Source organism: Struthio camelus, chromosome Z, assembly GCF_040807025.1.
Source record: "Struthio camelus isolate bStrCam1 chromosome Z, bStrCam1.hap1, whole genome shotgun sequence".
Classification (NCBI taxonomy): domain Eukaryota; kingdom Metazoa; phylum Chordata; class Aves; order Struthioniformes; family Struthionidae; genus Struthio; species Struthio camelus.
Genome location: NC_090982.1, coordinates 15,809,919 through 15,824,939, shown reverse-complemented (window position 1 = coordinate 15,824,939; position 15,021 = coordinate 15,809,919). Strand labels below are relative to the sequence as shown.

Genomic DNA, 15,021 nt, shown 5'->3' with positions numbered 1-15,021 from the left:
GCATTGAAAATAAAAAATGAACTGGCAAAAACATATAGAGTATATTAAACAGGTTTTCTGAACACAATGAGACTTCCTGCTTTGTAATTACATTTTCAGGATCAAATTTATTTAAAGTAATTTTTTCTTATATTCTGTCTTTCCTTTCACCTTGCACAGAAAATATCTGTAGTGGTTTCTCTTAATGTCAGGAATCTATTTTTAAAACTTTACTCTGCGTAGGAACTGGAACAAGTAATTCATATGGATGCAAGGTACTCTATCATGTATACATTCCAGTTCTTGCAGGAATATAAACTTCTGTTCTTGAATCACTCAGTCACATACTTTCAGTGTATATATTTTCTGGCACATGAGCAAGCATTTGTACAATTTAGGAAGTGAGTGGAACTGAGCCTATACATACCAAATCAGAAACTCCACTGTGTACAAGCAGTTGATGGGACGTTGGACATCTTGTAACATCATTTTCCGGTATTTGCTTTATTCTCTTAAAAATATTCTCTGAGTTAACTTAAACTTCTTCTTTCATTTTTCGATGCTTTTCTGTGCACCGTGGATTTTGTTGCATCCTTGCTGACTTAGCGTGCATCTGGATGGAATTAAGATTGATTTCTGGCAGAACCTCTTTTTATTTCCGGCTTGCTCTGTATTTCAGATGTACATCACAAGCACAATAAAAACAAAGAGTAGCAGGCTAGCCAAACCTGTGTTGTGTCTGGGTACCCTGTGTGCTGCATTCCTCACTGGGCTGAATCGAGTTTCCGAGTATCGAAACCACTGTTCGGATGTGATCGCAGGCTTCATCTTGGGGAGTGCAGTAGCTTTGTTTCTGGTAAGCCCATCACTTCTTCCTCATTCTTTGTTTAAAAAACAGCGCAGATCAAAGAAAAATTCTTTTGCTGTTCTCCTTCTGCCTATCACAGCTCGTTATCCATTCCCTAAGAACTAATTCTAGCCCCATCCAATTGGGTGTATCATCAGAGAAAATCCTAATATGAAATCAGACTGATTTTAGTTCATAAGGCTAATATGGTCACATTCGTGTATCCATATGTATTTCAAGATTATTTTAATTATCATACAGTGCTCTTACTTGCCTGTCCTGGAAAAATGCTCTGAAGATGAAGTAGATTTGAAATAACGCAGCAGGGAGTGTGCTTGAGACCTACTCTCTGGCATTCCTGTATTGCAAAACCCCACTGGCTGCATGCTATCTGGCAAAAATGTAGGATACAGGATGTTGTCAGAAACTCTAAGCAGTGGTCCTGGTTCTCCGTTTTGATTGCGTGGACACAAAGGAAATGCAGCAGAAAGGAAGGTCAGGTTAAATTCCTGGAAGACAAAACCACCTCCCTTGGTAACATCTGGAGGTGAGCCTAAATCGTTCCCCACCCCCACAGGACAATCAAAAGTATTTAGAAAATGCCATCCAAGGCCTTCCAGCAGACTCTAAGAGCAGCATCTGTCTCCTGAGTTTGAATGTTACTTGCTTCCCTCTTAGCTGGGTGGATTATGTGTTTTGCTATGGTGAGGGACGTCTGGCTGCAGCAGAGCAAATCAAGGCAATTCCTGGCCAGCTCACTATTACTGAGAAATGTGCCTGGCTCTGTTTAGTCAAAATAAACCATCCACTGTGTAGCAATGAACACTTTCTTTGTCCATGTACACAGCTTCCTTACCTCTGGAAAGGTTCAAAACAGTGCAATTCCAACAGTACATCCTTAGCAAATAGTGGAAATAGGGCTAAGAGGAACCTCAGGAGGTCACTCAGTCTATCCAGATCCTCGGCACTCATAAGGGATCAATTTTCAAAGGTTTCTTACATGCAGATTGTCCTGTCACTGATTTTTTTCTATTCTGTACTTAATAAAAAAAAAGCAAGCCTTCCACAAATTGTCTGTTCCAGTGCTTCCTTTCAATCAAAAGATGTCCTCGACTTCTAATGTGGATCTCCCTGGCTTTAATGTAAGCCTGTTACTGTTTGCCTAATTCCTACTGGAACAGGCAGTTGAAATCTAGCCCATATACTATTAACAGGCAGTCACCCCATACATCTGGTCAGGACAATTCAGATGGTCCCACCACCTGTTTCCAGTAGTGACAGCCTGCTAATAAACCCATTTTGGCCCTGCAGCTCTTCTGCCACCGTTTAAGCAGCGCAAAGTTGATTGCACAGAACGGAAGAGGGGAAGAGGTCCCCCAGGAGCATGGTGCTGGGAGCTGCCTGCTGCCAGCCAAACTCAGCCAAGCTGCAGCGTGCTCCTTTCTCGGCTCTGAAGAGCAGCACAGAGAAAGAGCCAGCAAGGAGAAGGCTGCAGAAATTGCTCTGGCAGTAGCTGTGTCAGCTTCCATACATCTTTTTTCCTCTTCTGTTCCTGAGCCCCAAGCAGCAATGTGCAGGGTTCAGCCTTATTATCATCACCATGTGCATATACACAGATGGTACCAAATGTGTGCAGTGAGTTGAGTCATGCCCTAGGGAAGAGTGGTATGATAAACACCACAGAGGTCATACTAGAAGTATGTGAGATGTTGCTGGCTGAGCTTGGAGTCATCGAGATATAAGGTAGATTGGGCCATCGAATGTGCCGTTTTCATGGTTTGGAAATGACAGTCAGGGTCTTGAAGGAACATCTGGATGAAAAAAAATGCATGAGTCGGGTAGTCCATGGTTCTGTGAGGATGAAGCAGACTCTGTGGCAGGCTCCACCACTTGTAAAAGACCTACCTCTGAGAATGGTTGATCACCTCACGTTACAGGCTGGATGAACCTGTTTACCAAGATAGTCCACCACTCCCAGCTATGTCAGTAAATGCCTTATAGCCAAGGGCTAGGACAGATGGTGCCCTGAACCAAAACCCCAGGTTAAGTTCCTTGCAAAAACTGGCAGTTTTGAGTTACTAAGTAGGAATGAGTGCCTGAGGCACCTGATAGGAGTTCCAGTGAATTCCTGGGGATTGAACATGCTGACCTTGCTCTTTTGTTTCTTTTTTTCTGTATTACGTAGGGGATATGTGTTGTGCATAACTTTAAAGGCATGCATGGAACTCCTTCTAAGCCGAAGCCTGAAGACCCACGAGGGATGCCACTAATGGCTTTTCCAAGAGTGGAAAGTCCACTGGAGACATTGAGTGCACAGGTACTGTAAATAGACTCACCCAGACTGTCACCAAGCGGACTGTCCCTTCTGGCGGAGTAAAAACTAGTTGTGTGCATAACGGCATAGGGTTTCATCCCTAACATTAAATTGGGAGTGAATCTGCATCAAGCATGAGTCTATTCAAACATGTTTATCCCTTAAGTTATCCAGTGCTCTAGACCTTCTGCCCCTGTACACATTCACAGCTAACATAGTAGGATTTTACATGCCTCTGCATATCTTTTGTGGTAACAAACTTTTGCTTAGAAGAACAGAAAACTGGAACAAAAGCGTAGGTCATTCTGTCTAATTACACTTTGGGATGCTTTGGAGATTTCTTTGCAAAAATATTAGTGCTAACATTTGTAATCCAGAGGAAAAACCACCATGATATTCAAAAAAATTATGATAGAAACTAGTTTCTTATTGTTATTACATTCAGTATCTTCTATAACAAGATGAAATCATACCCTATTTTCTAAGTTGGTAGGAGAGAAGCTAAGAAAATTGAAGTTTACAAAAACATAGGCTAGTGGGAACATTTCATTTGATGTTACTGATGCGCTACTAAATTGCAATGGCTTGCATTAGAAAAATGGAAACTTACGCAGTCCTTATAAAACAAACAAGCAAATGCTAACTGCCAAGGATTTCTAGGAACAAAGTTTGAAGTCTAAAATGCAGCTTATCAGTTCTCTGTAGTGCCCTGATGTGATTTATTTGTGCTTTAAATTTTACCTTGTCTTTTAGGTGGCCTGTCACTGCTGTTCATTGTGTGGTGTGTGGCAGAGTCAACAGGGATTATCAAACCCTTTGATGAATTGACCGAATAAGAATGAATATGAATAGATATGAATAAGAATGAATATGAATAGATATGTTTGTGTATGTGTGTGTGTGTTCGTGTGTGTATGGAAGAGATGCTACTTCTAACACTAGAAATATTTTGCTTAATTGAAAAGTCAGTTTTCATTTGGAAAAGTTTTCCTAGAAGACTTTCGATCAGTTCTGTAGAACTATGTACATAACTATTCTAGTGGTGGACTTGCAGTCCAGAAACTAAGTCCTGTTTATCTATTCACATTGTATTTTGTATGACAAAGGGGCTGAGCTGGTAAAAGTATTCATAGAGTGTGAGAACAGTTTTGTCTACCCAGCTATTTATAGTTTCTGGACTGTGAGGTGCAGAGATTAAGCAAGGCCCTAAGATGCTGGAGCACCCTATAATAAACAAGATAATTTTCTCTGATTCAGTAGCTCGGTCTCTAAATGAGCATATACCTATCTTCTTGGAGTAGACCGGAAGAATGTGATTTTGCTCTGAAGCTATTATAAATAAGTCAGTGGCAGTGGTTGTTCATTATTGCTTCCTCAGATACGAGGGATGCAGCATCCTTACCTGTGCAGATTTGTGCATAGATTTGCACTCTTATTTTCCTCTGCACCCACACAAATCCTGCAGATACAGAGTGATCCTGGGGAGACCCAGGGCTGCCACTGAGGTCCTGGATGTTGGCTCCCAAGAAAGTCAGGTCAGCACTGGCTGTTTCAACCCAGAGAGTGTTTGTGGTTGCTTGTGTTTGAGCATTATTACCCCACCTCTGTATGGTTTTAAGCTCTGTAATTTGCCAGGTGTCAAACTGTGTAGGACCTACTGTGCCCCATGCACGTGTCACATGAAGTTTACCGTACAAAGCCAAACCATGTTCTTCCAGGCTCTTCATAGATGATATGAGCCATGTGAGTGTAGGAGGAGCTTTGAGCCTGCACCAACATGTCTCTGTGGGCAGAATCCCATCTGGTTTGAAAGACCCTGGAGAAGAGGTGGCACCTTGGTGGTGGCACCTTGGTGGTGGCAACTTGGCACGAAGTGGCACCTTGTTTTTTCAAGCATATTAATAGGCTTAGAAGCAGGGCTTGATTTCAGTGTTTCCCACAATGTCAGGCTCTTGGCTGGGATCAGGATAAGGCACAGTTATGTTTGCAGTGACTTCTTCCCTCATTCGTCAGGCAATAGATTTTATATCCCTGCGCTTACTGTGAAGATTTTTCTCATTCACTTCACGCATTAAGATATGTAAATGACAACATGTGTAAAAAATGTTCAGGAGTTTGCATTTTCCTCTTTGTAGAATCACTCTGCCTCGATGACTGAAGTAACCTGAGAAGGAAGACTGGCAACAGAAGATATTTTTTATTACCCTCCAGTACAATACTCCAAGACACACACAGTTACTAAATGTCAGACTGTGATGACCAGTATTATGTTATGTCTAGTTAGAGGCTGATGTTTTGTACATTTTTTTGTATGAGGAAGTGATGTAGCTTGCCTTGATTTTTTTGTCAGCTTTAATATTATTATGCCAGAATTTAAAAGCAAAAGAGAAAAAAAAAAGAAAAAAAAAACTTTTCTTGTTACGAGTGTGCACTAAAGAACTACATCTATGGAACTGTTGATGTTGTTATGTGATATTTGTACACAGACTCTTTTTTTCTTCATTTTTGTATTTATATAACTTGAAATAAAATAATTCACTTTTACCTTTTCTTACCATAAGAAACCAGCAGGTTGGATTCTAATAAGCTCAGCATAAATCTGAAGTAACTGCATATGCTTAATTCAGATTAAAATAATGGGGATCAGGAATCCAGCCTGAATGTCATTATCAACAAATGATAAACAATCATCATTGATTCAGTGAGCTGCTTAAGGATTCCTTCGCACTATGGACTTCTGTTACCCATTCCATTTCCAGACTACTTGGCGGACTAGAAGTATATCCTTAAGTATCTCACTGAATCAGCGCCTGATTGTTCTGAGGTAGAAGATTGTACTAGTTATTGAAGAATAACTAAAACAATATGCTCAGTCTGCAATATAGACAGACTGGACATATACATTTACAGTAGTAGCTGATAGCATGTGAGCTGACTATATCATCTCCCTAGATCTCAGTTCCTCCACAAGGCCCAGCCAAAGCTCCCAGTGAAATTTAATATGGCTTCAGGAATAGACTTATGGGGATTTACAGCCATCGCTGTGGACCTGAGGTTGGGCTCTAAGTGTTTCATAACTTCATCATAGAGTTGTGAGGTAACCAGTATCATTTGTGCAAAGAAACAGTGACACCTCCTCTTCAGGGGAGCAGGAAAGCTTGGCATTCAAACTAGTGTAAACAAGAAGCCAGTTCTGCCCCAACAGTTGGCACAGGCATGGGCACAGGGCACACTGTTTTCCCTGAGGGGCTTTCACAAGTCATAGAAACAACTGGCACAGTCTGTAGTAGCAGTCTGCTTTTTTGTAAATCCTACCGTACAGAATTTATATCGAAACTGCTATTTTACAGTTTAACAACATTGTTTAAGGAATAAAACGAGAGAATTGGTGGGGGGAGGAGGGACACACAAACAAGAGGCCGTTTGCAACCATTAGAGCCAGGGTAAAGGCTTCATTTCATGGTTTTTCACTGTTTCTAGGATTTTTCTGCATCTCATTCTTCTAGCATGGTGATAAGTGCTGTGTCTCCTTAGCCTCTGTCTGTTCTTTTACTGGAATGTTTACCTCACATTTCCATATTGGTTATTCTTGGCTTTTTTTGTATTTTTTTTCCAAAACAGATTAAAAAAAAATTATTAAAAAAAACCTATGTAGCCTGGTCTCTGTTATTTGTTTGTGACACAGAGAATTCTTGGGATGGCTCTGTGTCTTGCCTTGCAGGGCTTCTTCCAAGCTGGTATTTTCTTGTGACTCTGCTGACGTTTGGTTCACTCTTGGGAACCTAAAAATCAGAACTGGGCCATGCAGGCTTTCTATGACCAGGAGGTCTGGTTGCCTCACTATGACTTTGATCCAAATTCCGCTGACACTCTGGGAAAAGTTCTGCCCAATGAAATTGGCTTTGAAACCAGTCCTTGTGCATTAGAAAGCTAATGACAAGCTAGAAAAGCTTATCGGCAATCAATATTTCATTCAGTACAATCAGTCAACAGGGACTACATCATTCATGCTGCAGTGGGCTAGCTGGGGGCTGAGTTCTAAAATAAATCCTTTATTTTCTGTAGCCTGCTCTCTGCAGCTGTAGTCCACAGGGTCATGTTCCTCCTGAGTGCACTGTTACCCCCATGTGAATCTTGCGTTCTTAGTTAATAGCATGAACAGAATTGGTAGTGACTCTACCCTACTCTGTTTATCCTCTAGCGTGCTGCCATGGGCACTGTTTCTGAGGGTGGTAGATGTGGTTTTGGCCTTCCTCCAGATCCTCCAGGTTGAAAAAGGATATGAACCTGGATTTTCCATTTCCTGAATGATTGCTTTATCCTTTCAGTTATGAGGCAGTGTGGTGAGAAGTACCTCTCTCTACACTTTAAAACAAACAAATGGGCCCAGTCTGACAAGATACATTGGGATGCTTCTGTCAGGAGAGGTCTCAGGGTTGTGGGTCCCCAGAGGCGTGCGTGCTTCCTTGCAGGTGCTTGAAGTCTGGATGACTGGTTAGATAAAGATACACCTATACGCACAGGCTCAGTGCATTTCCTCTTGGCTAGCGCTAAGTGTTTGCTACTGTTTTAGTTTTATAGTACACTCAGTCTTTGCCAGTTGCAAGATGATATCTTAAATCAAAGTTTAAACTTGACAACACATTTGCTTATCTCGGGTACCTTTCCGTTTAGGAGCAATGTGTGTTCACCTCTTGGAACCTGTGAGCCAGTGAAAACTCAGTCTTTAGGTCGCTATTGTATTTTGATTTTTTTAGTTCTGCTCTGAGGCACGTAATTATTCTGTGTACAGTGAGTCTAGTAGGCCGCTAACAATGGCTTCTGGAGTCCAATGTAATGACTAAGTGCCTAAAATAAACCTGTTGCTTCACCTAAACTTTTCATCACACTGTTGCATCAGCTTTTACAATGGATTGATGGCTGTTGCGCCTGCATCCAGCTTTATGTCTTTATGTACTTCAGCTATGAACCAGGCCTACATAAAGCGATTGGCAGCAGTGCCTGAATCCCTGCATATGGAGAAAAGTGACCTAGCTGGATGGCTGGGACCTGCACAGCCAGCTGGCTCCCATCTGACGGTGAGATGGGGACCTCTTGTTCGTACTCCTCCTGGCTCCTCCTGGTGTGTGAATCGTGCCTCTTGGCTATGATAAGGCTTTCGGATGTGACTTGAGATCAGGAAACAATTTGCCCGTCTTGACTACCTGTATGAAGGCAAAATTGGTACATCTTGCCAAAACAAGCGGTCAGTATTACAAATACTACGTTAATCCGCCTCCAATCTTGAATGAGCGTGACCTACACAACAGCTCTGATTGAAAAGTCTCAGGCATTTGTCAGTATCTCTCAAGCTTCAGCCAACTCAGGCCACATTTCAGATAGATCTAACCAAGGCCTGCCTGGTTTGCAACCTTGCACCTTTCAGTAAACGTGGCATCATTATGGTCACTTGAAGCAAAACCTGGTCTTGGGACACATAATGAGCCAAAGCAGACAGAAGAACTGGATGAAAGCTTAGAAGATCAATGATACATGTTATGTATTATGGTCACTGCAGTTGTTACACTCTGATCCAGGTCCAACTAGTTTTAGTAAGACTTCAAGTAGGCCCTTAATAGGCTTCTGTCCACAAAAGGATTAAAGTCAGTCTTGCTTACGCATTTGTGTTTTCCTCCATCCGCTACTAACCTACAAAACAGAAAGTTGTTAGAGGAGGCGGAAATGTAATCTGTAATCCTTGCTGCAGTGGTGTTCCCAGAATATTCTTCCACAGCATGAGCTCACAACTCAAGAGCTTGTACTAAATAGCTAATGTAGCTATTACATAAAATAAACACATGTTCATTCCTTTCCAAGGAAGGAAGCCCCTAGATTTGATTCACCTGACGTAAAAGCTTTTGGATGTTGCCCTTAGATATTTGTGGGAAGACTCTTCCTCTGGATTGCGTGAAGTAGGCTTTATACGTTGAGTGACTGCATCCACTCCCCCTGTAACCCAGAGATTCACTCATAAAGCATACTGGCTGAACTGTTGGCCAGATATTAAGAAAAGGTGCTATGCAAGACATAGGAAAAGGTTTATATTAGGATGAAAGACTGTCACTACTTGAATCAATTGTGGTCATTGTATTTGACTGACTCAGCCCACGCTAGCCTGACAAGCGGGTAGAGGGCTCCATAGAGTTTTTTAACCCAGTTTGTATTTCAAGGCTGCTTATCACTTCTCTATAAATCTGGCTAGCTACAAGGCATCTATGGTGTGGCAAACAGGTGACAGAGTCAAGTAAGCCAAGGTGGTCGTGCAAGGTACTCCCCATCACATCTTATTTTACCAACCAGTGGGACAGCTGATCTCCTATCGGATACACAACTGTTACTGTAAAGCCAGTCATTTTCATTCATGGGGACTTCACATGGGATTGTCTGGTTTTAGGAAACTGAACAAACACCCACTGCACAGCAGTGCAGCCTTTTCTCCCCTCTTCCCCAAGCCAGTCTACCTGCTCCAAGTCCCCACTGCCCTTTTCGCACAAGTCACAGAGCTGTGAAGGGTCATCAGCTGAGAGAGAGGTTTGGGGATAACTGCAAGTATGACCATTGCAGAAATATATTTTGTTAACAGTTAACACAGAGATGAAAAAGTGACAATAGAAACTGTAAATGCTTAAATAGCATGAACTGAAAAACAAAAAAGTGTGGGGGAGGCTTATGAGCTTATGTATCCAGCCTATTTACTATCACTTAGCTTTGCTATAGCTAGACACATCACAGCAGCTGAGTGAATAGCTGTGCAGAACAACGAGCACTTTATTACCACAAATCTGTTTTGCTAGGCCTTTGCAGCAGGAACTAGAAAGGCAGCTCTATATAAAGGCTGTAGAAAGCAGTACTTCAGAAGACTGCTGAATAAACAAACAGAGTATTCTAAAACACAACAGCAGCAGTTTCAAAGTGTGCTTCAGGAAGCTCCATCTGAACGTGATGAAAAACTTATTTCCTGGGAGAGTGACTGAGTGCTGGAACAGGCTGCCCAGAGAGGTTGTGGAGTCTCCTTACTCGGAGATATTCCAAAGACATCTGGACACAATCCTGGGCAATGTGCTCTAGGTAAGCCTGCTTGAGCAAGGGGGTTGGACTACACGGTCTTCCAGAGCTCCCTTCCAACCTCAACCATTCTGTGATTCTGTAATTATGATACATTTAATGGCAAAAGTGTAAGCTAGAGAATTCTATGAAACAAAAGATCAAGGGTTCAGGAAAGTGAATGGTATAATCCAATGCATCTCACGTATCATTCTCTGCACACATATGGAACCTATCTTCACTCTAAACAATCTGTTTTGTAGGAAACTTTCACAAAGTAGTAAGGATTTTTCAGATTATTGCACAATTCTTTCATTTTATTGCCCTCTTGAATTTCCTGCTGTCTCCTCTCATCACAAGCAGAACTACACATCAGTTACATGGGAAGAAAATCTAGTATTAAGTAATACCTATTTCGAGGATCAATAGAACTGCTAAATAGATTTCTACTGCACAGTCAATAAATCACAGAATTCTACTTTGCACTCACTACATTTGTATTTTCAGGAGAACAAGTGGAGTTTTAATACAGAATCTGCAGTGACTTTTAAAAACATCATTTCTGACAGGTCTTCTTTCCAACCTCAGAAGAACAACAACAATAAAAGATACCGGCTCATCTCCCCACTCCTTCCCCAAATATCTGTAGGCCTAGTCTAGGCGGCTGAGCACTCACTCCGTAGCTGAAATGCACTAGCAAATATCCATTAAACAGCGCAGAATCGAAGACAGGAAGTTCACAAGCTCTAGGAAAGAAACGGGAGTTTGGTCCCCTCCGTTTTTCCCCTGCTAGGTTCTGTAACCTTTAGGAGCATGGCACAGGCCCAGAAGCATACGTTATTACCTTTAGTGACCACACTGTGTCACTGTTTCATAGCACAAACTTCTGCTCTTCTCAGAATACAATGAACAGAACAATGACATCTGAAGACAACTAAATGAACTTTTATTGACAATATTCATAGTCTTCATTAATATCACAATGAAAAGGCCCTGCTATACACGTCTATCTTAAGAATGCAAGCCAATCAAAGTGATGCTTCATGGTATCACTCACTGTTCCCAGGTAATCTTCAGGTTTGGGGGTAGCTCTGCAGCACACAGTTCATCAAACTTTGATACATCCTTCACAGGTGTGCTGTAGAAATTCAGGACATCCTTAGCACTGCACATCAGGTGGAGCTGTGAATTGGGGACAGCATGACCAAGTTCTGATGCGAGCTGAGCCAGGAGGCGATACTTTAACCTATTTTCTTTTAGGGAAGTCTGTTGCCAATTATCAGGAACTGAGGGTCCAAAAATCTCCTTGACCAGAAACTCAAGGCTACTCTGTAGATCCTCTGGAGGAAAGTATTTCCTGCTGCGTGGTGGGGGGCAGATCAGGCTGGGTTCCTTTTTCTCTTGCTCAGCTACTTTGTCTACTTCTAGTTCTTCCTCCTTCTTCCTATTGATAGGAGACATAAGACATGATGATATGATTGGCATCATATAAGACAAGTATTTCCAGTCTTTTCGCTACTTCAGACTGAATCAGAACACATTTCTATTGACAATCTTTTAATGTCAGACGTAGTTCAGTCTGTAAAGAGCTTACACACCCTGTGGACAGAGCAGTTCGGATAATGCATACAAGAAGTGCCTATGCTAGGCCCTTAATTTTTAGCCCAAATGCTGCTTGCCATAGCGTTTGTTGATACACAGTGATCAATTGTCTTGTTTATTTTACTGCTTTAAGAATAAATAGAATTTTAAGCCAGCTTCATGACCTGTTTTCCTAGTTCCAGATCCATTTGCTATTTTGCTGTGAAACAGGATAACAAAGAAATAATAACGACTACAGTAGAAAAATCTATTACCCATAGATGAAAAATATGAAGAGTCTGGACTCTCAAACTAGAGTTTTAACTGGAAAGAGAAAGCCTACCCCATGTCATTTGGCTTGCACATATCTCACAAGCTGGCAGTGGTCAACAACAGAAGCACAACTCTGCCTACAAAGTTACACTGATTTTCATTCCCTTGCGGTCCTGCCTTGAAACATCTTTTCTTCAACTCCTAAAAAGTCTCCTGAATCCAAAGAGCTACCAGAGCAGCTAGGAGCATTGGAAAACAACCCCCCCCCAAAAAAAAAAAAACCCTCAAAATAAAACAAAACCCAACACCCTAGTATACGCAACATACGACAATAGTCTTTGAGAGCTGTAATCTCCACAGAGGAGGCGATGGAGGCACCTCGCCGCGCTCCAAAGCCAGCCTGTGGGCCACAGGGCCCCGATGGCGCTCTCGGGGCGGCCGGGCACGCCGCAGGCCCCCTGGCACGGGGCTGTCCCCAGCGGAGGCCACGGCCACAGCCCGCAGCCAAGCCCAGCCGCCGCGGCCGGTCCCGGGCGCAGCGCGCACACGCCTGGGGGAAGGCAGCGGCCAGTCTCCCGCCCCAGGGAACCACCTCTCCCATGCCGGAAACGGGGAGACCCTCCTGCCCCGTCACCTGAAGCCGCCCCAAAGCGTCCGGCGCGGCGCGACACCGAAACCCAACCGCCACCCCGCCGCCAGGAGCGCAGAGCCGGCCGCCATCTTGAGGGGGGACGCCGAGCCGTTTCCCAGGAGCCAGCGCGCGGCGACGGGGCGGGGGGGGCAGTTTCCCCGCGCTGCCTCACGGGAACTGTAGTTCTCCAACGGCCGGCGCTGGGGCGCTAACGGTCGCGCGGGGGCGCTAACGGTCGCACAGGCGGCGCCCGGCGCCGCGCTGCCCCCTGCGGGCCGGCGGGCTCGTCGCCCCTCTGTCCCCCTCGTCCCGGGCGCCCGCGGGCAGGTGCGCGGTCTACGGGAAGCGTCCGATAGGTGCCGGCGCCTCTGTGCCCTGCGCGGGTCTCCACACGGCCGCAAGCCGCTGGCCTTCCCCCGGGCGGCGGGAGGGCACCCGCGAGCGAGGAGGGAAGCGGGGAGGCGGGTTTGCTTCGAGGAGAGTCTCGTCTGGCAGGGGAAAAGCTGCCTGCCGATCACAGCTGCAGCGTGGGAAGGAGGTTTGGCAGCAGGCTGTGTGGGGTTAAAACAACATAAGGTACGGGCATATGTCATCACCTGCTGAGATTTTAGTGATCGCTGTGTATTTTTTGCCAGTGAAAACTGCAGCAGCTGTCTTGAGGCTTTCGTTGCATTTTCGGGGTATAATAGATGCTAGCGTTGTCAGCTCATATGTCTTTGCATTGCGTTTGTTCTGCCTGTTAACGGTTTCTGATATGAGCAAGCAAGTATAGGAGAAATTACTTTTCCTGTTTTTTGAAAGGGTACTCATTTTTAAAAGTGAGAAATAGTGCTTCAGCTGCGCACAGCCCAAAGACACAGCCTTGCTTTGATTTATGGTAATACGTTTAGTGGACGTCTTGCTCTGGTTGTAAATGTCCTTGCTAAAGAGAGAAGGAGGGAGCCAGGACATAGCCTGCAGCTGTACCTAGCACAGTATTTGTGACCAATGTCCGGCAAAGGAGCAGACATTATTTAGCAAAGATACAACTTTCATTTTCTAAAGAGAGAGTTTGGGGTTTTGTTTTGTTTTGTTTTGCCAATTTTGGGAAACCGTTTTCCCAGTGTTAATTTTAAAGGAAACATCCTCCTGATATATGTAGCACAACAAAGAACTACTTGCTGGGAACAGGAAGTTGTTGAATTCAGATGCACAGAGGTCCACAGAACCATGACTGAACCAGAAAACAGGTGTTCCTGACTCTGCTCTTGGCCTCTAGAGTGTTTTTTGGCAGATCACTTGATTTTCTTTTGTATTTTATGTCAGAACAGACTCAACATACTCATTGATTTCTATTACTATACAACAATGGGATCTATGTGAAGGAGTTTAGGTATTTACTGCCTCTGTGAAAGAGCAGTTATTAACGCAAAGAATACTACAAAGTTACAGAGGAGCAGTTATCTTTACTTCTCCTTTCCTTGCTGACAGGAGCGGCAGTGTCAGTGGTTGGGAGGAGCAGGGTGCTGAGTGTGCTGGGTCTGGCTGTGCAAGCTCGGTCCCAGGCGTCTCTGGAGGTCCTCCATGGCCAGGTGACCCCGAGGGCAGAGCTGTGCCTCTCCCCTTTGGATGGAGGTGGATGCAGTTTATGATGGAGACAGCATCTTCCAGACTGTTTGATCTTTACTGGTTGGTGGGATGTTCTGAGCTGTTGCTTGTTAATAGGTGTAGCGAGTCGCTTGACAAATAAATACTCTTGTGTAATTTGGTTCTGCTATTTCTGCAACACATATTTTTTATAACTGTCTAATTGTACTTTATTTAACAAAAATTGCATCCCTAACAAGTACGTAGAAAAACATTGTAGTTCAAGCTGTGGGTCTCTGACATCAGTCTAACTATTTGACTTAAGACAGCTCAGGAGGCCGAGACAGCTCCTTGCATGTTATATGCTAATTATTTTGAAGCATCTACAATAAAAGCAATTTTGAAAAATTAGTTAGTCTTTGCACAGCACTGAGTCTACTTGTGCAACTCTAACTCCGTGTATATCAGCTGCATTATGCTAAACCAAAGGGACTTTCCAGAGACTTGAGAAACTTTTGAAGGTACTGTTATTTATCTGTGGCTGGAGTCCAATGCACTGCTTGTTTTATATATATATATATCTATCTGACATTTTCTCCGTCTGCTTGCTTTTAATTAGCAGGATTAATGTCTTTAGTTTTATCATTACTGGATTATTTCACTTTGATCTCCTCAGGGTTCTCCAGCTCTCCAGCTGAGAGATTTAATTTTGGCAGCTGAAAATCATAAACATGTGAAAGAGATTGA

The 15,021-nt window shown here is 43.5% G+C and overlaps 2 protein-coding genes and 1 long non-coding RNA gene across 6 annotated transcripts in view; 2 read left to right on the top strand and 1 right to left on the bottom strand.

The window, feature by feature from the left end:
- The window catches only part of PLPPR1 (phospholipid phosphatase related 1), a 136,453-nt gene extending 129,667 nt beyond the window's left edge, over positions 1-6,786 (top strand). For all 4 annotated transcript variants that reach the window (XM_068928372.1, XM_068928373.1, XM_009683213.2 and 1 more), the window contains 3 exons: positions 659-835; positions 3,012-3,143; positions 5,276-6,786. In XM_068928372.1, the coding sequence (XP_068784473.1) occupies positions 659-835; positions 3,012-3,143; positions 5,276-5,308 (342 nt within the window). In that variant the 3' untranslated portion in view covers positions 5,309-6,786. The remainder of the gene's footprint in view (positions 1-658; positions 836-3,011; positions 3,144-5,275) is intronic.
- A 4,490-nt stretch (positions 6,787-11,276) lies between these two features.
- On the bottom strand, positions 11,277-12,797 carry MRPL50 (mitochondrial ribosomal protein L50). Its single transcript, XM_068927883.1, has 2 exons — positions 12,712-12,797; positions 11,277-11,667 (listed from the first exon to the last, which is right to left on the bottom strand). Exons 1-2 carry the CDS (start codon positions 12,795-12,797, stop codon positions 11,277-11,279), a joined length of 477 nt encoding a protein of 158 aa, XP_068783984.1.
- Positions 12,798-12,898: 101 nt separating this feature from the next.
- The window catches only part of LOC138064853 (uncharacterized), a 31,632-nt gene continuing 29,509 nt past the window's right edge, over positions 12,899-15,021 (top strand). The window contains exon 1 of the long non-coding RNA XR_011138110.1: positions 12,899-13,284. This is a non-coding gene — a long non-coding RNA (uncharacterized lncRNA). The remainder of the gene's footprint in view (positions 13,285-15,021) is intronic.